The sequence below is a fragment of the Macaca fascicularis genome, chromosome 19 (assembly GCF_037993035.2).
Source record: "Macaca fascicularis isolate 582-1 chromosome 19, T2T-MFA8v1.1".
Taxonomy (NCBI): Eukaryota; Metazoa; Chordata; class Mammalia; order Primates; family Cercopithecidae; genus Macaca; species Macaca fascicularis.
The window spans coordinates 53,898,877-53,920,606 of NC_088393.1; the positions used below are offsets into that span (position 1 = coordinate 53,898,877).

General features: G+C 55.0%; 1 protein-coding gene across 5 annotated transcripts in view; it reads right to left on the reverse strand.

Annotated features, from left to right (window-relative positions):
• The window catches only part of SYMPK (symplekin scaffold protein), a 50,615-nt gene that overhangs the window by 908 nt on the left and 27,977 nt on the right, over positions 1 to 21,730 (reverse strand). For 2 of the 5 annotated variants that reach the window (XM_045381108.3, XM_045381106.3), the window contains 15 exons: positions 18,194 to 18,344; positions 15,039 to 15,243; positions 13,485 to 13,635; positions 12,400 to 12,635; positions 11,266 to 11,347; positions 10,954 to 11,067; positions 9,859 to 10,006; positions 8,800 to 8,960; positions 7,390 to 7,498; positions 6,981 to 7,081; positions 6,390 to 6,480; positions 5,283 to 5,384; positions 1,559 to 1,746; positions 389 to 565; positions 95 to 190 (listed from right to left, as the gene is read on the reverse strand). In XM_045381108.3, the coding sequence (XP_045237043.1) occupies positions 95 to 190; positions 389 to 565; positions 1,559 to 1,746; positions 5,283 to 5,384; positions 6,390 to 6,480; positions 6,981 to 7,081; positions 7,390 to 7,498; positions 8,800 to 8,960; positions 9,859 to 10,006; positions 10,954 to 11,067; positions 11,266 to 11,347; positions 12,400 to 12,635; positions 13,485 to 13,635; positions 15,039 to 15,243; positions 18,194 to 18,344 (2,112 nt within the window). The other 3 variants (XM_074023922.1, XM_074023921.1, XM_074023920.1) reach the window with 3 other exon arrangements.

A 21,730-nucleotide genomic window follows, 5' to 3' on the forward strand; every position in this document is an offset into this window, starting at 1 on the left:
GGCTCAGAGCAGGGGTGGCCATGGTGAGCCTTGCTGGCTTGGGGTATGGGGTGGGAGTCTGAGGATCCACATGGGTGGGCTGCAGGGCCCTCACCTCCTCCAAGGGCCCTGCAGGCGCTTCCTTGGCCTCTGGCTCCTGCTTGCCGCTGGCCTCCAAGATGGTCATGATGGAGTTAGGGATATGAGCTTGCTGGGTGGAGAGCAGGAAGGGGGCGCTGGGGACAGCTCTGGCACAGAGACCCCACTTGCACACCTCAGGTCCCGGGGCCCTAACCCTCCAGAGCTCCTAGCAGTGCAGGGCCTTTTGTATCCACCTCCATCCAGTCCCCACCAACCGGAGGGACCCAGGGGGCCGCCCACCGCACACCCGGGGTGGGGGGAAGGGTACCTGGTGGGGGGTGAAGGAGCGGACATGGGCCAGCAGAGGCTCCCGGAGCTCAGGGCACTTGTCAAAGACGGCTCCCAGCTGCTGGGGCGGCAGCTGCAGGATGACCTGGAAGCTCTGGGGCTTGGTGCGCTGGCAGCACTTGATGAAGCCCTCCCACACTTTGGGGTACTTCCACACCTGAACCAGGGAGGGAGGGAGCTGTCGGGAGGGGCACACAGGCAGTCCCCCCGCCTTGACAATGGGAGAAAGACCTTGCCAAGACCATGCCCAAATCCCACCATCCAAGATTCCTCTGGATGGGCCACAAGCAGCCCTGACCTCCCTCCAGAGGCCTTTGTCTTCCCGATCCAGCGGGCTGGACCATGAGGGCAACTTGGGAAGGGGGTGGAAGAAAACTCAGAGCCGCCTTTTACCAGAGCTACCCCTGGGCCAGGCCTAGGCTAAGTGCTGCGGGAGCACGTCTCATGACATTCCCACGGTAGTCTCCAGGGGGCGACATTAGCCCTGCTAAACAGCGGAGGTCAATGCCGGTGCCAGGACCTGTCCCGGGTCACATGTACATTCTCACGGCAGCCTCCAGGGGGCGACATTAGCCCTGCGGGATTTGGTTTTTTGTTCCATCACGTTATTATTATTATTTTTTTGAGACACGGTCTTCATCTGTCGCCCAGGCTAGAGTGCAGTGAGTGGCGCGTTTCTTCCTTACTGCAGCCCCAAACTCCTGGGCTCAAGCAGTCCTCCTGCCTCGGCCGCCCAAGGAGTTGCATTACAGGTGTGGGCCATCACACCTGGCCTCATTGTCGTATTTCTAAAGCCCAAATTTCTAGCACTTCTTAAAAAACTGGACCATTCTTCAGCTCGGGGATGCATCCTGGCCGGGCACACAGCAGTGGAGGGTAAGAAGCAGCCATGCCTCTCCTGGGTGCACACCCCTTGAGGGTTACCATAGCTCCTACCACCCAGCTGCCCTCCCTCATCACCTGGGAGCTGGCCCAGTCATAGACCCTGGAACTCCGCTATTTTCTTGGCAAGGAGGCAGAGCAGAGCCTGCCATCCTCCACCAGGCTCCCTCTGGGGTCAGGGGAAGGGGAGGGCAAGCAGGATAGAAGCCTGCTGGTTAGGTCTGCTGCCGTCTGCAGCCTGAGGGCGGGGTGGCCGGGGGTGGGTTACCTGCTTCATGATGAGGCGGGACAAGATGTTCATGACGAAGCCCCCCAGGCGGGGGTACATGGTCAGGGACTGGATGACGGTCCTCATGAGCAGCATGGGCAGGGGGCTCTGCTCCATCAGCTGCTGCATCACCACGGCCAGCACCTCTGACGTGTACACGTTCCGCTCCGCAAAGCACAGGTTGGTGGCTGCGAGGAGGCGGAGAGTGGGCCTGTCCTCTCTGCCCAGCTGCCCCCTGGGAGGTGGGAGCCCTGGCCCTGCTGTCTGCCCGTGTGAGGGGAAGACTTCTAAAACCTTGACTTCTAAAGCCCCTGAGGGAGACAGAAAACTCCCCCCACCCAGCAGAAGGCACACTGCAGCCCTGCCCTTGGAAAACCTGCGGGCTTCATTCAAGGGAGAAGACATCCAACTCCAGGAAGCCCCAAAATGGGTAGAACAGGGAACCCATGGCCCCTCACTTGGAGGACGACCTTGGGAAAGATGTGTTGCTAAGCCCTGGGGGAGTGGCAGGGCCCCCCAACACTGCCAGGGAGGGAAGGCAGCTATTGGCTTCCACCAGCCCCTCCAGAGAGAACAGCAGTCCACAGACCAGCTTGTCAGAGGGCCAAGGGACTGCCCACTCGGTCCTGACAAGGGTACAGGGCTTGCGCTGGTGCTGGGAAGATGGGGGGGGGTGCCAGGCAAAGGGCTGCGTGGGGGTTATGAGCACAATCAGTAGAGTAATAGCGAAGGGAGGGACAAGAGGCGGCTTGGGCCGGGGCATACGATGAGCTCAACACCCAGTGCCACTACCAGGAGGACCCAGAGGGTTGGCACAGCACGAGTATCCTCGAAGGCAGGCCCTCGGGGTCTGTTCCCCAGTAGGTGGCCATGCCCCAATCCACTGTGCTAATGGGAGGCCCCAGGAGCTGCCTTTGAAGCCCTTCCCCAAACACCACTTGCCATGTGAATGTCAACCAGGAAGTCTTTATTGAGCCAGAAGAACACCCCAACCCCCCAAATCCTTGAGGCTAACAGAGAACAGGGATGGGGTCTCTAAGGGAGGGGGAGGTGTAGACAGGTGGGAGGCGGCTGAATGGGAAGAGAGTGGAGGCAAGGGCCTGTCAGAAACCGAGGAAGCCCCTGCTCCTCCTCAGGGCCAGGTGGTCACTGGTCCTGCCCTCTCAACCACCTAAAGGCTCCAGAATCAGCCCTCCCCTCCTCCTTCCCTGTCAGCTTTGCCCTGGCCCCCAACCTGGGCCTCCCCTGAGCCTCTGATCCATTCTCCATACAGCAGCCTGAAGGGTGCTTTGGAAAGCTCAGACCTGACTCCCCTCCCAGAGACCCTCAAGAAACAAGGCCAAATTCCCACCACAGCCTGCGAGACTCCTGTGGGCAGACCCCAGGGGCGCCTTTCCTGATGGCGACAGCCTGACCTCCTCTCTTGACCAGGGCCCCTCTTTCGTCTCCTAGGTCCAGAACCAGCCAGCGAGCACCTCCCTCAGTCCCTGCAGTCTCCTGCTGCTGCCGCCTACTCAGCCTTCCTTGGTCTCAGCCCGAGTGTCCCCTTTTTTGGGAAGTCTTCCCTGATGTCCCACACCCAGGCTGGGTTATGTGGCCCCTCTGGGCTGCCCCGTCCCACGCCACCCCTCAGTTGTTACTGGCCAGGGACTTCTTGTCTCTTTCCCTGGACTGTAAGCCCTGGAGGGACAGGGCTAGGGCTGTCCTTCCTGTGTCCCCAGCACTACCCAGGATGGATACGGGTAGGCAGAGGTGCTGAGTTTTCTTAATGCTGGACTACCAGCAGTGGGTCTAGTTATAGACAAGTTCCCCAGAGGAACAGGGTGGTCTATGGGGGAGTGAACAGTGCACAACAAAAGGACTGTACTTTGTGATCTGGAGCTTAGAGTGCAACCAGAAAGAATTCTGGTGCCCGAGGGGAAAAACGTGGGCTGGGTCTGGGGACACCAGCTGGAAGGTTGTCTAGCCTGCAGTGTGCAGGCCTGGCTGTGTTGGAAGAAAAGGGTAGGGTGGTATAGGGTAGGCCCCCGCTGACCCTTCCAGGGGCCTGGCTCTTGGTGGCCTGTGTGGCCTCCGGCAAGGCCCTTTCTTCTGGGCCTAGGATCCTCAGGGCTTCTAATCTGGGTCCACAAATGGTCTTGGGGTGTGTGTGTGTGTGTATGTGTGAACCCCCTCGAACTGTATGCAATTTATATGAGCATACTGTCCTGGGAATGGGCTAGAACTTTCCTCAGATCACCAAAGGGGTCGGGGAACGTGAAGACCACAGCCCTGGCCTATGAGCCTGGAGATCTTTCCTCCCTGCGGGTCTCCCACGAGAGGCCTTGGGGCCTCCTGGGTTTTAATGCGGGTTTGATATTTCCGTAAGCTCCTCTCTTGACCTTAAAAGTTTCTGAGAAAACTTGCAGAGGGGCCGGGCGCGGTGGCTCAAGCCTGTAATCCCAGCACTTTGGGAGGCCGAGACGGGTGGATCACGAGGTCAGGAGATTGAGACCATCCTGGTGAACACAGTGAAACCCCGTCTCTACTAAAACTACAAAAAACTAGCCGGGCAAGGTGGTGGGCGCCTGTAGTCCCAGCTACTCGGGAGGCTGAGGCAGGAGAATGGCATGAACCCGGGAGGCGGAGCTTGTAGTGAGCTGAGATCCGGCCACTGCACTCCACCCTGGGCGACAGAGCGAGACTCCGTCTCAAAAAAAAAAAAAAAAAAAGAAAACTTGCAGAGGAAGGTTAGGAAGTAAGTCACTGAAACACCGTTTCAAGCTAGAACACGAAAGTAAGCGGCACAGAGAGGAAGCCCTTTCCTGTCTGAGGGTGAGAAGAGAAATCAAAGGACAGCAGTCTTCTGAGTAGAGAGGGCGACAGTGAGGGTGTCCAGCTCCGTGGGACAGGATGGCTCCTGGCCCAGAAACCTCGCTCAGGAGGAGTGGAGGGGCAGGCGCTCTCAGGGGAGGTGGTCCTCCGTCGCGGAACCGGCAGAGCTGGGATTCCCACCCAGGTCCGTTTAACTTCAGATTCTGTTTTTTCCACTACACCACTTAGCTTCTGCGCGGCCCTGAGTAAGTCACCTAACCTCTCTGGAGCCTCCATTTCCTGTCTACACAATGGAAATGAACATACTCACCAAGTGGCGGACCAGCAGGCTCAGGTCTGTAGGCCTTCAGGGAGAGCCCAGCGCAGAGTGCTCAGTGAGTGGGGGGCCATCGTGAGCCAGTCAGTTCGTTGCCAACCCTGCCGCCCTGGAGGCAAGCTCTCCTGCCTCATCTACCCTAGGCCACAAGTGCCATGGAGCCCTGGGTCTGCCCTGCTGCTGCGCCTCTAAGCCTCTGATTACCACTCATGGTGCGCCCTGCTTCCTTCTATTCCTCGGGGCTAGGGGTGGGGCTACCCCGACTGCTTTAGGCCCACTCTGTACCAGTGCACAGCAGGTACATCAGAGTGCCTTAGACAGAGGCAGAAAAAGTTGGGTTGTAAAGGGTAAAACCTGGGAGGAAGGAAGGAAAAGAAGGAGGGAGGGAGGGAGGAGGAGGCAGGTAAAGGAGGAGGGAGGGAGGGAGGAGGAGGCAGGTAAAGGAGGGAGGGAGGTGGCTCTCCAGAGCTCTGAGGTGGGGCTGTGAGTGGCAGTCTTCGACTTGGCAGATTCCAGTGGGGGCATGTAGGTGACTGAGGTCCTGCCCCTGGCATTGCAGGGGCCAGGCCACTGGAGTTGGGGGAAGCACCTCACCTTTGATGATGGATTTCATGTCGCACTTCACAGAGTCGATGTTGTGTAATGCGATCAGGAGCTCTCCAGGGTTCAGTGGGGACAAGGCTGAGTTTCCCTCACCTGCAGCGGGTGGGAGAAAGGGTGGGGGAGACAGTACGGATGCATAAGAGATGGGTCTGAGTTCCCCAGATCGGGGCAGCTGGGAGCAAAGATGAGGTGCCCTCTGCTTTCAGGGCTGAAACAGGGGAAGTCACTGACAACATAAAAAGAGGACACCGAAGGTAGCAGCAGCCCTCGGGCAGCCTACGGTTGCCACCGTGTGCTCCTCCCCATCCTGGGCTCCCACCCTGGGTAGTGTGTGGCACAGCTGGGTCTCTCTGCCTCCGGGCTGTGCACCCGCGAGGGTAGGGTAGGACCACCTCATGGTGTGGTCCCCAACAGACTCTAACGCGGCACAGGGGCTCATGGGCATTTGCGGCACAGGACAAGATGAAGCCAGGCTGCAGCCTTCCACAGTGGCTGGAGCCTTCAGCTGTGTGGGGCCTGGGGGAGTGGAGGGAGGAGGCTGGTGGGGTGGCTCTTTGCTGCTGCTCTTTTGATGGTCCCAGAGCCATCTATGTGTGTGTTTTAAAGCACCAGGTCTGTCTGTGTGGAACAGACATCCTCCATTCTGTCTTTAGCTCCAACCACTGGGGTGAGGAGCGAAGAATCCCTTCTACTTTACTTGCTAGTTTTTCTAAGTTGAAAGTTTTGTTTCTTTTTGACTGTGTCAAAACAAAATGCCCCTAGCCCACAGCTTGAGGGATTCAGGCAAGATCTGAGGAGGGGCCAGACTACAGCCGGGCCTGAGAGGGGCTGCGGTGTGGCCAGATCCCAGAAGGGGAGACGCTGCTGGAGCCTCCGGCCCCAGCTCCACAGTCTTGTCCCTGCTGTGAATGAAACCATCATCCAAGCATCCCGGAGGGTGGCCTGGGAGCTCCGGGACACATGGAAATGTCCAGTACAGCTGGTGTCCCAGGGAGCGGGATGTGGCCCCTCTCCCCGAGGGGGGCGCCTGCAGCTTGCCTCCTGCCCCAGCACCTGGGTGGGTGGGCCTCCTGGTGGGGAGGAGGCTGCATCACCTACCATGCTGGGTGCCCAGCAGGCGGTTGAAGACTTCCTTCACCACGATGGGGTTGAGTTTGATGAGTTTAGGCAGGGCCTGGATCACCTCTTTCTACAGGGAGAAGGCGGTGGGGTGGGGGTTAAGTCAGATACACCCTCACTTCCCTTCTAGACAAGCCACCCCTTCTGCTCGCCCTGGGGAGCTGAGGGCAAGCTCTGGCTCACTGAGCCCCTCCTACCCTCACCACACCCTCAGGACAGAGCTTTCTCCCCAGCTCTAACCCCATCTGAGTCCCTTGCATGTCACATCCTAATCCTTGTCTCACAGAGAAGAAAAGCGAGTCTCAAAGAGGGGAAGGGACCCGCTTGAGGTAGAGGAGGAAGCAGCAGAGCCACGGGCACCCGGGTGCCCATGCAAATGAGTCCAGGAGCTGCTCTGCATTTCCAGGGTACACAGGTGCCAGCGGCTTCCACGACTTCTGACCACAGACAAGGTGTCTTCTGCCCTCTGCTATGTGCCTCTCGCTCAACCGCTTCTGCAACGTGCTGCCCTGCCCCTCCCGGTCCCACATGTCCCAGGTAGCAGGGACAGACGGGCCTCCGGCTCCATACCTTCTCCAGCCCATTGAGCACCGGGATGAGGAAGCGGACGTCTGGCAGTCGCTTGTGGTAGAGATCCCGGACCCGCTTCACCAGCTCCGGGGAGGGTGGGACTGCATGGAAGCAGCAGGAGGCACCGAGTTGGAGGCAGAAGGGAGTGTGGGGGAGGGTGGGCACCCAGGAAAGAGAAGCAGGCGGGTGTGAGGGAATGTATGGCAACTTCACAGCAGAACTTTTCACCCTTGGCTGCTCACGTGCAATTAGCACCACACTGTTCCAGATGGAGAAACTGAGGCCCTAGGACAGGCAAAGACCCACAAGAGGTACGACCATCTGGGGACCCAGTGGCTCGGATTCCCAGGACCCGGGGAAGGCTAAGGAAAGGGAGGAAAGCATGAAAGGTGGGGGTCTCCAGGGTCACCTTTGTCTGTGAGGCTGTGCAGACATCGTGTGACCAGTGTCTCTGCCCCCTTGGGACAGTTTTCCACCAGCAGGAGCAGCTCCGGGGAGTTCATGCCCATTCCTCGGATCTAGAGGCAGAGACAGGGATGACCACACCCAGGGTGAGAGCTTAGGGAAGGCTCAGGTGCTGCCGGCAGGGTGGCTGCGGGAAATGCTGGGGCTCAGGGTGAGACTGGTGACAGGGTTTGGAGGGTGGGGGAAAGGTAGGGAAGGGTGGGAGAGGTCAGAGAAACCTCGGCCTCTCCCTGCAGCCTCTCCGGATGTGGCCTGCTCCAGCTCCCAGCCCTGGCTGGGCTGTCCTCCAGCAGGCCACTCCTGTGTGGCTCAGACCCGACCTGACCTCGAATGCCTACCCTGTGCTTCACTCACTGGTAAAGATGTTTCTGGCTCCACCCACACCCACCCGCTTCGTGACTTGGTTTCTCATGCGCGGCTGGCTTGGCTGTGAGCCCAGACCAGGCTCCACCTGCTGCTGCTTCCTGAGCCTGCCCCATGGTGAACGCCAAACACAGGAGCTGGGGCCAGGCTCCACCTTCACCCAGGAACGTTTACGCTCCTGACTAAAACCGAATGTCTCTGCCCTCGGGAAGCTCACAGACCACAGGATCACTTTTCCGCAAAGTGAGATCACTTTTCCACAGTTGGCTCACCTTGGGAATGGGGCTAAAAATGTTTCCTCCTGACTACAAGCCTGTTATCCCCATTTTCCAGGTAAGGGCCCCACTGAACCCAAATGGCAGATAGGTGGGGATTAACATACAGTTCTCTCTCCCATTTATCATGAAAATGTTCGGTAATCCAAAAATGTCAGGGGCAGAAAGAAAAAAAGTGGTTTCAAACCCTGCTGCAAACTGAAGTGCAGACCTTCTCATCTCAGGTGACAGTCTGTCACTGAGCTGCTTCTCCTGTGGGCAGCCCTGTGGCTCGAGAGAGAGAGGTGGGAAGGACTTATGTAATGACAGCTAAAGAGTCCCATTAGCAACACCGGGAAGGTCAGCTCATAAACAGTGACAGTGACACAGAGGTTTATGTGCCTGAGTTCATGGACTCCTTGCATCAGCGTGGAGGGACTGGAATGTCTTCCCTAGTTTTACTGACAGGCCCGAGGTCGCAGTGAGAAAGTGACAAGTGAACACGAACCCAGCTCTATCCAGCTCTAGGCTCCTAACTGCTGAGCCACTCTGACGTTTCCTCAGGAACTGATGAGTGACATGCGGACCGCCCGCAAGCTACACAGCCTGGGTCAACCCGGGGTGACCACCCTTTGGGCTTGGCACACTCTGAGGTAGAGCAGGTTGGGGAAGAGCTGGAGCTGGGGACATAGCCCTGCCTGTGGGTGGGCAGGGCCTGGTGGGCTCAGGGGCCTCACCGGCTGCTCGATGACCCTCAGCACCGTCCGCTTGATGTCGGCGATGGCTTCAGTGTACACGGCCGCCAGCTCGTGGATCAGCTTGTGGTTCTGAGGCAGGAGAGCCAGGTAGAGGTAGAGACACTGCTTCACTGTCTCCTCCGTCCAGGGCGCTGCCACCTCTGACAGGGCAGGAGCGGCGTCGGATTGGCCCACACTCTTCTCCAACCCCCTCGGACCCTCAGTAACTGTCCCTTCTTGGGCAGTGGAGCCAGGGAGGGCAGAGAAGGGAGCCGGGGCTGGGGAGCTAATTGTTCTAGGGCAGGGAAATGGGGTGGGACCAGGACTTCCTACCTCCAGCCTTCCCCGACTGCCAACACACAAGGCAATTAGAAGGATCTTTGAGTGCAATCCTGACCCTGTCCCTCTCCACCTCCAAGCCCAGCCACGCCCTGTAGCCTCAGAATAAACCCCCGGCTCGCTGCCTCCCAGTGGCTGCCAGGTGTTGCATGGGGTGGCCCCGGCCTGCTGCTGCCCTGCTGCCCTCCATGGTGGTCACACACCCCTTCTAACAGTCCCGAAGGCCCTGGTCTCTTTGCCTTTGCATCCGCCCTCCTTTCTGCCTGGTCCACAGCACCTGCTCAGACTCTGGGCCTCCCGAAGGCTGTGCGTCTCCTGGGAATGCTTCCTGGCACCTGGGCCAGGCCTCCCGTGCTGCCCTATCATGGCCCCAAGACTTCCCATTTAAGGGTCCATTTACTCGGGGTCTGAGTCTACCTGTCTGTAATCCTGGGGGACCCAAGGCTCTGTTGAGGGAACCTGCCTGAGATGACCCTGCCTGGTCCTTCCTGGGGCCCCACCGATGGCTGGCTCTCCTCGTCCGCCAGATCTCTCTCCCTGACCCCCTAGGCTAGGTCAGATGCCCCTACCCTGACTCCCACAGCCCCCAGGTGGCTGTCCCAGCCCTGCCCGTTCCCGTCACTGGTGTCTGGGTGGCTTCCCCACTCAGCCCCTCTGCTCGCAGCGACCAGAGCGCGGACACAGCAGCACTCAATATGCATCTGATGACCTGCGCCCAACCTGTGTCTTTGTCAGCTCCAAACAGCACAGACGGTGGGTTGGGGTGCACCAGGAGCTGCAGGTAGTTGAGGGCAAATTTCTCCACATACTCCCGCAGCTGCTCCTTCTCATACATGCGTTTGATGAACAGCAGGGCCTGGGAGCGCACCTGAGGAGGAAGATGGAGAAGGGCAGGGTCAGGGAAGAGGGAAGAGGAAGAACAGCTATTCCTGCGAGTGTGGCAACACTCATGTGAAAACAGACCCGAGCCTGAGAAGGGGCAGCCCAGCTGCTACCAGGGCCCAGAGCTGGTCCCCAGCGCAGGAGGCAGATATCCCGGCCAGGGCCGGACCCACAGCACCACCTCGCTGCCTGCCTCTCCAGCCCATCTGCCCGTCTTTCCAGCCCATCTGCCCGTCACTGCTCCTTGCCTTGCTCACCAAGCTCCAAGCAGAGGGAGATCTCAGTTCCTTAAAAGTGCCACTCCCTGCCAAGTCTCCCTAGAACGCCTACTGCCAGCTAAACACTGTTTCACTCAGATATTATCTGCCGGGACCTGTGAGGGTAGGGGCTGGTCCTGGGCACTCTGATCCCAGCAGCAGCACAGGGCCAGGGCCAGGGCCAGGGGTGTGCAATGAAGGTCTGCTGAATGAATAAACATGCTGCCAGGCAGGGGCTGGGGCAAAAGGCTGCAGGCAAGGATGGGTCAAGGGCGCTCTCAACCACAGCATATGCACATTTGTCCCCTCGTCTAGAGCACACCCAGCTATTCATTTTCCAGGTCTCGGCCCACATCTCCCCTTCTTGAAGGAAGCTTTCCTTGAAACACCTCCCCTGCCCACCCCACCACCAGATGGTCGGCCCCTCCCTCCCCAGGGCTCCGCAGCTGCACACTGCTCTGCTCAGCTGCTGAGCATGCTGGGTCCTCACTGCTGGCTGAGGCCACACTGGCTCCCCTGCTGGGCAATGCCCTCAGGCCCCAGCACAGGACTGGGCTGCACGAGGAGCCTGTGCTGGCCACCACAGGCGGACTAAGAACGAGTTGGTTCCTCAGGATACAGGTGGCCTCTGCAAACTGCAGGCTGAGGGCAGCCAGGAAGTGGAGCAGGGGATCACCTTGTCCTTCTCATGGGAGCTGAGGTCGAGAAGGACATGCAGGTACTGGAACTGGCGGGACGGGCGCTTGAAGATCAGGTCTCGAAGCGTGGACATGCCCAGGTAGGTGCGACTCTGCAGCAAGAGGAAAGGGACCTGAGCTCAGCCCACCTGACTGTGCCTTTGGGCTCTCTCTCCTGACTGCCTCTGACAAAACAGCCCGGTCCCTCATGAAACCCCTTGCCACAAGGTTTAGGCTGTGTGCCCTTCAGAATCCTCAGGGGAGAGCCCTGTCCCTTGGCCCAGGCTGCAGTGACCAGGGCCTGTCCTCACCTCATCCTCGCAGTACTTGCGGATCACCTCCAGGGCACTCTCTGTGATGAGGGGCGCCTCCAGCACAACCTTGGTGAAGATCCTGCCAGAGATGGAGGGAGGGCCATGGCTGCAGAGGAAAAGGCCGCCTGGCTCCCAGGCCCTACTGAATTGTAGGAGCTCAGGGCCAGCAGGCCCTCCCTCAGGGGTTGCTTGTTCAAGCCCCTGGTTATAAAGCTTTGGAAGTGAAAAGACCAGGGTTCAAAAGCTGCCGGCTGGATGATCTAGGCAGAGGCTGCACCTCTCTGAAACTCATTTCTTCCTTTTGTCAAACAGGGATTCCTAACTTTATTCATTGAACATAAAAATGGGAGGGAATGACGGCGGGTGGAGAAGGGTGTGGGTATTTTAGATATGGTGGCCTCAAAAGGCTGCTTCGAAGTTACATTTGAGTATACTGGTAGATGAGAAGGAGCCAACCACACACACAGTTGAGGGAAGGGCATTCCAGGCAGACAGAACAGGAAGCACTAGTGCCCTGAACTTGGCACACTCGAGGAACAGACAGAAGGCCAATGTGGCTAATGTTCAGGGAGTAAAGCCAAAGAGAGTGAATAACATAACGCCTCACTGGTCACAGTAAGGAGGCTGTGCTTTACCCTAAGAGCAATGGAGAACCATGGAAGGTTCCTCGTGGGGAAGTAATAAAAGGATTTATATAACAAAGTGTTCCCGGAGCTGCTGTGTGGAGGACAGATGAGTAAGCTGGAGGCCACGGACAGGGAGGAAGCTACAGAACCAACTCAGGTAGGAAATGGGGTGTAGAGAAGTCTATCTCCAGGCCCATGGGTGAGTACTGTTATTTACAGATGGGAAAATGACACACAGGGGGAGTGACAAAGCCACTCAAACCATGCTCAGAGCAAGTGGCAGAGCTGGGGAACAGCTCAGGGAGTGCGACCTGCAGCTCACATGCAAAACTACAACCTTGAACGTGCCTCCAGAGGGGGAAGGAGGAGAGAAGACTTGGGATGGACTCGAGAAGGACTGACTCGGGGGGTGATGAAGAGGGAGGTGGTCAGAATCAGAAAGGGAGAGCAGCACCAGAAGAGGGGGCCTCGTGGGGACAGGAGGGTGCAGGGTCAGCCCCCTCACCCATCCTTCTGGTCTGGTTTCTCCTGCAGGCCGGACAGCAGGCGGATAAGGCAGTCCTCATACTTGTCCAGGGAGCCTGAGGCACCCGCGGCCAGATAGGCGTTGTACTCCTGGTAGAGCCAGGCGAAGGCCAGGTCCAGGCGGGCCCGCACATCCTCCAGGATGAAGGACAGGACCTCCGCCTTCAGGCCCGAGTTGAACTGTGTCACCAGGCTGGCCAGGATCTTTATGCGGACCTGGTGGGAGGGCGAGCCAGCATGTCAGTGTAGGGTGGGCAATCCAGGGACTCTGCATTGGTGCCCTGCGACTCCTCCCACCCAGGCACAGGAACTCCCAGAGCAGACACGGAGTGAAGTGAGGAAGGCCAGTCAAGGACCCTTATGCCCAGGAAGGTCCCATTTGTGTGGCAGGGGGTGGGGGTGCCAGGGTGGGGATCGATCATCACAGGATAAAAACGAGTTTCTAGGAGCAGCACCCATGTACTTAAGTGCACAGAAAAAGATCCTCAAAGATTCCCCTCATTTGTGCCTTTGTCACCTCTGGAGAGGGCGATGGGGTGCAGGTGATGGCCACGGAAGAGAGTACTGGATCTGGATTCCCCAGAAATATTTTTCAGCTCAGGGAGTACGTTCCTATACTACTAGCTAATCAAAAATTAACTTCACAGAATGGGAAAAAAGTCACTTTTCCCCATTCTTTGAAGGTAACAGTGTCAGCAAGTGGCAGAATCAGGACTGAGAACTAGGTATATTTTTAAAGCTAAATAGTAACAGTAAGAATGTTAACAACCGTGAAGAACCAAGACCACAAGAGCAGCCCTCACTTGCAGAGGCCTCCCGGCACCCGCCGTGTGCACCTGAGCGCCTGTGTGCATGGCACGTTTCCTCCTTGTCACCCGGGGGGAGCTGCCGCTGCCGTCTCTGTTTTATGGAGGATGGGAGTGATCTGGAGAAGCGGCTGTGGCAGCAGAGCTGGGGTCCACAGCCAGGGAGGTTTGATGCCGGGGCCAGACTCTGTGCTGGATGTGAGGTAGACGCTTGGGTAGAGGGACTGGAAGGATGGGGTGGGGGGTGGCAGGGGCACACCTGGGCTGCCCCGCTGCAGGCCACAGCCTTCTCAGCCCGCAGGATCCGCTTCACAGCGCCCAGCTTCATGGCTTCCACCTGGGCATCAGTCAGGGGCTTCAGCACGTCGCTGAGACGGAATATTTTCTTGCGCCCACCGGCGCCTGCCAGCCTACGTGGAAGAGCAGTGACAGAGATGCAGGGGCCCAGACTGCAGCACAGGCCTGTCTGGTGACTCTCCCAACTTCAAGGACTAGGTAGGCCACAGAGATGGCCCCCATCCCCCTGCTGCCTCTCCAATTCCTGTGTCTCTGAGGCATGGTGGGGCGGTGGGTAAGAGGAAGGAAGAGGATGTTATTGTGGTTTTGCAGAGGGTGTCTTAGGAAAGGCTTCTGTAAGTGGGGATCTCAATGGAGGCAGGGACAAGATACACAAATGTCTGGGGGACCAGCTCTCCAGGCAAAGGCCCTTAGGTGGGAACCTGCTTGTAGGCACGACTGGAGGAGGGGTAAGGGTAGCAGAGAGCTCGGAGGGTAGCAGATCCTGCTCAGCTGTGTTAGTAAAACTTGGGGCCGGGCGTGGTGGCTCACGCCTGTAATCCCAGCACTTTGGGAGGCTGAGGCGGGCAGATCACGAGGTCAGATCGAGACTATCCTGGCCAACATGGTGAAACCCCGTCTCTATTAAAGATACAAAAAATTAGCTGGGCGAGGTGGCGGGCACCAGTAGTCCCAGCTACTCGGGAGGCTGAGGCAGGAGAATGGTGTGAATCCAGGAGGCGGAGCTTGCAGTGAGCGGAAATCACACCACTGCACTCCAGCCTGGGTGACAGAGCGAGACTCCGTCTCAAAAAAAAAAAAAAAAAAGACTTGGGTGGCCGGGACTGGCTGGATTTTGTGGTGTGTAAGGGAGGTAATAATGGGGACAATGATGGTGACAGCCAGTAGCATTTACTACACATCAAAACCATGCAAAATGCTTGACAATCACAATCACTTTCACTCAAGTTATCTAATCTAGTTGTCTAACCGTCACCATCACCACGAACTAATTTAATTCTTCTTTGATCCTTACACGAAAGATACTATCGTTATCCCAATTTTAGACATAAAAAAGGGTTTGTTTTTGTTTTTGTTTTTTTACAGGAAGGAAAACAGCAAAGGCTTAGTGGTTATGGCAGTGACTCGGGAGTCAGGAAGAACCCAGTCCAGACTTCCTTCTGTCTGCCTCTCACACACCACACACACACACACACACACACACACACACACACACACACACCACACACACACACAACCACACACACACACACACACACACACACACACACACACACACACACGGCCAGTCCAGACTTCCTTCTGTCTGCCTCTCACACACAACACACACACCACACACACACCACACACACACACACACACACACACGGCCAGTCCAGACTTCCTTCTGTCTGCCTCTCACACACAACACACACACAACACACACAACACACACAACACACACACACACACACACACACACACACACGGCTGGGCAGGGCTCCTGTCCTGCCTTAGCACCCAGAAGAGGACTCACCGGGGCTGAGTGACAGGGATAATGGGCTCTGGCCTCCTCTTGGCCTGTGGTGCCTCTTCCTCCAGAGGGGACATGGAGCTCAGGGAGCCCACCACCGAGATGGCTTGGCCCTGGGCTGACAGGCGCCGCTTGATCAGGACACTCTCCGTCTTCACCACCTTCTCCTCCTTGGGCTCCTCCTTGCACTGTTTGGTCTGCTCTACACCTGAGGGGGAGGCAGCAAACGGACACCCAGTGTGTGAGACCCACCAGCTCCAACCCGAGGACCTCCTATGTGCCCGGCTCTGTTCTGAGCCTTGTACACACAAAACCTTGTTTAAATCCACACAACACTGTCCTGGAGTGGGTACTCTTTTTATCCCCACTTTTCAGTACAACTAAGGCTCAAACTAGAAATGCCACTAATTGCTGGAGGGAGCAGCAAATGCTACAGACTCTTTGGAAACATGATGAGCAGTTTTTGTTTTGAGACTGGGTGTCACTCTGTCACCCAGGCTGGAGTACAGTGGTGCAATCAGGGCTCACTGCAGCCTCGACCTCCTGGGTTCAAGCAATCCTCCTGCCTCAGCCTCTCAGCCTCCCAACTAGCTGGGACTACCGGCACATGCCAACATACCTAGCTAATGTTTGTATTTTTTTGTAGAGATGAGGTCTCCATATGTTGCCCAAGTTAGTCTTGAACTCCTGGGCTCAAGGGATCCTCCTGCCTTGGCCTTCCAAAGTGCTGGGATTACAGGTATGAGCCACTGTGCCCAGCCCTCATCTGTTTTTTTATTTGGAGACAGTTTTGCTCCATCACCAAGGCTGGAGTGCAGTGGCTTGATTCTGATTCGCTGCAGCCTCCGCCTCCTGGGTCCAAGCCGTTTTCCTGCCTCAGCTTCCCGAGTAGCTAGGATTATAGACGCCCACCGCCATGCCCAGCTAATTTTTGTATTTTCAGTAGAGACGGGGTTTCGCCACGTTGGCCAGGCTGGTCTCAAACTCCTGACCTCAGGTGATCCACCCACCTCAGCCTCCCAAAGTGCTGGGACTACAGGTGTGAGCCACCACACCCAGCCTGCAGCAGTTTTTATAGCACTGATCACACCCTATGACCCAGTGGTTCCACTCCTTGGTATATGCTCAAGACAGATGACAGCATGCGTACATGAAGAGAACTGGACACAAACATTCACAGCAGCTTTATTTCCAATGGCCAAAAACGCGAAAGAAGCCACAGGTCCATCAATACCGGTGTGGATAAAACAATGATTGTATATTCATGTCACAGAATACTACTAAGCAATAAAAAAAACCAACTAGCACCTCACACGACAACATGGAAGAATCTCAAAAATGTACAGTAGGCTGGGCGCGGTGGCTCACGCCTGTAATACCAGCACTTTAATAGGCCGAGGAGAGTGGATCACCTGAGGTCAGGAGTTCAAGACCATCCTGGCCAACATGGTGAAACCCATCTCAACAAAAAATGCAAAAAAAAAAAAAAATCTGCTAGGTGTGATGGCGCATGCCTGTAATCCCAGCTACTTGGAAGGCAGGATAATCATCACTTGAACCCGGGAGGCAGAGGTTGCAGTGAGTCGAGATCATGCCATTGCACTCCAGCCTGGGCGACAGAGTAAGACTCCGTCTCAAAAAAAAAAAAAAAAGCAAAAAAAAAAATTAGCCGGGCATGGTGGCAGCGGGTGCCTATAATCCCAACTACTCGGGGAGGCTGATGCAGCAGAATCACCTGAATCCAGGAGGCAGAGGTTGCAGTGAGCCAAGAAAGTGCCACTGCACTCCAGCCTGGGCCACAAGAGCAAAACTCCTTCTCAAATAAATAATAACTAACTAAAAATAAACAAACAAAAACCACAAAAAACCGTACGGTAAGCCAGAGAAGCCAGACTTTGTGATCTTATTTAGTTTAGTTCAAGAATAGGTAAAACTAGGGCCGGGCACAGTGGCTCACACCTGTAATCCCAGCACTTTGGGAGGCTGAGGTGGGTAAATCACAAGGTCAGGAGATGGAGACCATCCTTGTGAACACGGTGAAACCGTCTCTACTAAAAATACAAAAAACTAGGGCCGGGTGCAGTGGCTCATGCCTGTAATCTCAGCACTTTGGGAGGCTGAGGTGGGTGAATCACGAGGTCAGGAGATCGAGACCATCCTGGCTAACACGGTGAAACCCCGCCTCTACTAAAAATACAAACAATTAGCCAGGCATGGTGGCCGGTGCCTGTAGTCCCAGCTACTCGGGAGGCTGAGGCAGGAGAATAGTGTGAACCCGGGAAGTGGAACTTGCAGTGAGCTAAGATGGCGCCACTGCACTCCAGCCTGGGCGACAGAGCGAGACTTCGTCTCAAAAAACAAACAAACAAACAAACAAACAAAAAAACAAAAAAACTAGCCAGGTGTGGTGGCGGGCACCTGCAGTCCCAGCTACTCGGGAGGCTGAGGCAGGAGAATCGTTTGAACCTGGGAGGTAGAGGTTGCAGTAATAAGCTGAGACTGCGCCACTGCACTCCAGCCTGGGTGACAGAGGGAGACTCTGTCTCAAAGGAAAAAAAAAAAAGAAAAGAAATATTATATCTAATTACCTTTGAACTATGCGTATAAGAAACATAAATGAATTTCATGTTTAGACTTGGGTCTCATCCCTAAGATACTTCATCATGTACATGCAAATATTCCAAATGCAAAGGTGTGAAATCTGAAACACTTCCGGCCCCAAGCATTTTCAACAAGGGATATTTAACCTGTGTCTTAATCTGGGTGATGGTTACACTGGTGTGTTCACTTTGTGAAAATTCACTAAGGTCTATAGTTAAAAGAGTTCTGCATTGTACTTATGTGTATTATACATTAATAGTACTGTTAAAACGGGGTAAAACTATGAAGCTCGGAGAGGTTAGCTAACTTGACCAAAGTTATACAGCTATTAAGTGGATGAGATCTGATTCAACTCAAACCTCAAACCCAGGTCTGTTGGATTTCAAAGCCCAGGACTTAAAAACACTGAGCCATCTATCTGTGGTACCTGTCATTATCTACACCTTAGCTCCCACATGATTTTCATCTGCACCACAAGGAGGTGCTCTTCCAGTAAGGAGAACCCAGAAGCCACAAGTGCCAACCCCTGGCCCAGGTTAGGGCCAGGACACACTCACCTGGTCCCAGTCCGGCAGCTGTCATCTGTGTGGCCATGAGCCGAGCCAGGTGCTTGATCTGGGCTTCTGTGCCTGCTGACTCCACAGGGGTGTAGATGGCCTGGAAGGAGGCTGGCATGGCCTCCGGCAGGTACACCATGCTGATGAGGACCTGTGGGAGGCCCAGGAAGAGAGCCTCTCCTTAATCATTAACTCAACAAGCATTCTTTTCACGCCCATGCCAATACTGGGGAAATGGCAGTGCCTAAAACCGACTTGGGCCTGCACTCCTGGAGCTCAGCCTCTTGGGGAAGTCACAGAGAAAATAAATAACGATACAGTGTAGTGCTTGAGAGAGGAACGCGAAGGGTACTGTGAGCCACAGCAGGAGCCAGGCAAGGCAAGGGCTCCCTGGGCAAGAGAACTGATGGAGGGTAGGAGTCAGCCTAATACAGGACAAGGCTTTGCAGTGGGAGGGGTGTGTATTCCCCGTAGAGAAACACCATGGGAGAAGACTAAGAAGCAGCAGAGCTGGCACCCTGTCCAAAGAACAAAAGAGGTCAGGTGTAGTGGGTCATACCTGCAATCCCAGCACTTTGAGAGGCTAAGGCAGGTAGATCACTCGAGGTCAGGAGTCCAAGACCAGCCTGGCCAACATGGTGAAACCCTGACTCTACTAAAAATACAAAAATTTGCCAGGTGCAGTGGCACGTGCCTATAATCCCAGCTACTCGGGAGGCTGAGGCAGGATAATTGCTTGAACCCAGGTGACAGCGGTTGCAGTGAGCCGAGATCGCACCACTGCACTCCAGCCTGAGTGACAGAGCAAGACTCCGTCTTATTCATAAAGAAAGAGAGAGAGAGAGAGAGAGACAGACAGACAGACAGACAGAAAGAAAGAGAGGCCAGGCGCGGTGGCTCAAGCCTGTAATCCCAGCACTTTGGGAGGCCGACACAGGCGGATCACGAGGTCAGGAGATCGAGACTAGCCTGGCTAACACGGTGAAATCCCGTCTCTACTAAAAAAATACAAAAAACTAGCCGGGCGAGGTGGCGGGTGCCTGTAGTCCCAGCTACTGGGGAGGCTGAGGCAGGAGAATGGCGTAGACCCGGGAGGCGGAGCTTGCAGTGAGCTGAGATCCGGCCACTGCACTCCAGCCTGGGCGACAGAGCGAGACTCCATCTCAAAAAAAAAAAAAAAAAAAGAAAGAAAGAAAGGAGAGAGAGGAACAAAAAGAGGTTCAGGGAAAAGTGTAAGGACTGGGAATTGACTTCAAATAACAAGCAAACAAAAAACCCCCCAGAATCCTAACAGAGAACATCCATGGATGCCAGCAATTAGTAACAAAAGATAATTTCATTTATATTTATTTATTTATTAAGACGGAATCTCACTCTGTCCCCCAGGCTGGAGTGTGGTGGCACAATCTTGGCTCACTGCAACCTCTGCCACCCGGGTTCAAGCAATTCTCCTGCCTCAGCCTCCCAAGTAGCTGGGATGACAGGTGCCTGCCACCGCACCTGGCTAATTTTTGTATTTTTAGTAGAGATGGGGTTTCACCATCTTGGCCAGGCTGGAAAAGGATAATTTTAAACTCCCTATACATTTGGAGCTTTAAAAAAAATTTATGCTGGGTGCAGTGGCTCACGCCTGTAATTCCAGCACTTTGTGAGGCCAAAGTGGGCAGGCAGATCACGAAGTCAGGAGATCAAGACCATCTTGGCTAACATAGTGAAACCTCATCTCTATTAAAAATACAAAAAACTGGCCGGGCGCGGTAGCTCAAGCCTGTAATCCCAGCACTTTGGGAGGCCGAGACGGGCGGATCACGAGGTCAGGAGTTCGAGACCATCCTGGCTAACACGGTGAAATCCCGTCTCTACTAAAAAATACAAAAAACTAGCCGGGCGAGGTGGTGGGCGCCTGTAGTCCCGGCTACTCGGGAGGCTGAGGCAGGAGAATGGCGTAAAAACCCGGGAGGCGGAGCTTGCAGTGAGCTGAGATCCGGCCACTGCACTCCACCCTGGGCGACATAGCGAGACTCCGTCTCAAAAAACAAAAAAACAAAAACAAAAACAAAAAAACAAAAAACTTAGCCAGGCATGGTGGCAGGTGCCTGTAGTCCCAGTTACTCGGGAGGCTGAGGCAGGAGAATGGCGTGAACCCAGGAGGCGGAGCTTGCAGTGAGCCGAGATCGCGCCACCGCACTCCAGCCTGAGCAACAGAGCGAGACTCGGTCTCAAAAAAAAAAAAAAAAATTTTTTTTTCTTAGAGACAGGGTCTTATTCTATTGTCCAGGCTGGAGTGCAGTGGCGCCATCATAGCTCACTACAGCCTCAAATTCCTGGGCTCAAGCAATTCTCCTGCTTCAGCCTCTCCTGTGGCTGGGATCATAGGTACACGCCACTACGCCCAGCTAATTTTTTTATTTTTATTTTTGTAGAGACAGGGTCTTGCTATGTTGCCAAGGCTACACAGTGAACTTTAAATGCACACTCTAAGTAATAACTAATTAGAACAGAAAGATAATGAAACTACTATAAATTAAAATGTATGGAATGCAGCTAAAATAGTACTTAGATGGAAAATCAAATCCTTAAATGCTTGCTTACATTGGAAAAGAAGACTAAAAATTCATGAGCCAATCACTTAAAACCATGGGGAAAAACATTCAAATAAAGTAGCAGGGAAGAAATAAAGGCAACAGAAATAAAACAGAAAAAGTGCCAAAAGAATATGAACAAAACAAAGAGCTAGTTCTTTTGAGATGACTGAAAACAAGCAAATATTTTGCAAGATTGCACATAGTAGTAGCAACAAAAAAGGGGGACATTACGGACATATGGTATTTTATACTACGAATAGCAGGCATTTTTATAAATGGTGAGGAGCAACTTCATGGCAAAACTAAAAAGGTCAATTCCTAGCATGTGATAAGACAAAAGGTAGAATGGCCGGGCGTGGTGGCTCATGCCTGTGATCCCAGCACTTTGGGAGGCCGTGGTGGGCAGATCACCTGAGGTCAGGAGTTTGAGACCAGCATGACCAACACGGTGAAACCCTGTCTCTACTAAAAACACAAAAATTAGCTGGGTGCAGAGGTGGGCGCCGGTAATTCCAGCTATTCGGGAGGCTGAGGCAAGAGAATAGCTTGAACCCAGGAGGCGGAGGTTACAGTGAGCCAAGATCGTGCCATTGCACTCCAGCCTGGGCGACAAAGCAAGACTCCGCCTCAAAAAAAAAAAAAAAAGACAAAAGGTAGAACAAGTTAATAGAAGCCAGATCAAAGATGGCTGACTAAGGCAAGGGGAACTTAAATTTTACTTGAAGGAAGTTGGAGCCAGGTAGCAAGTGAGGGTTGGGCTTCAGGTGAAAAGGGTGGGCCTGGCCCAGGGCAAGTGCTGCAGGGGTGGAAAAGAGGGCAAGGATTAGGGAGAGAAGGAAAAGAGGTTCACTCCCAGTTTCTGGTTTGGGAACTAGGTGGGGCCTGCAGAGAAGCGTGGGGAGAAAGTGGAAAAGTGCAGATCTGCCGTGTGAGTCTGAGGTGCTTCTGGGAC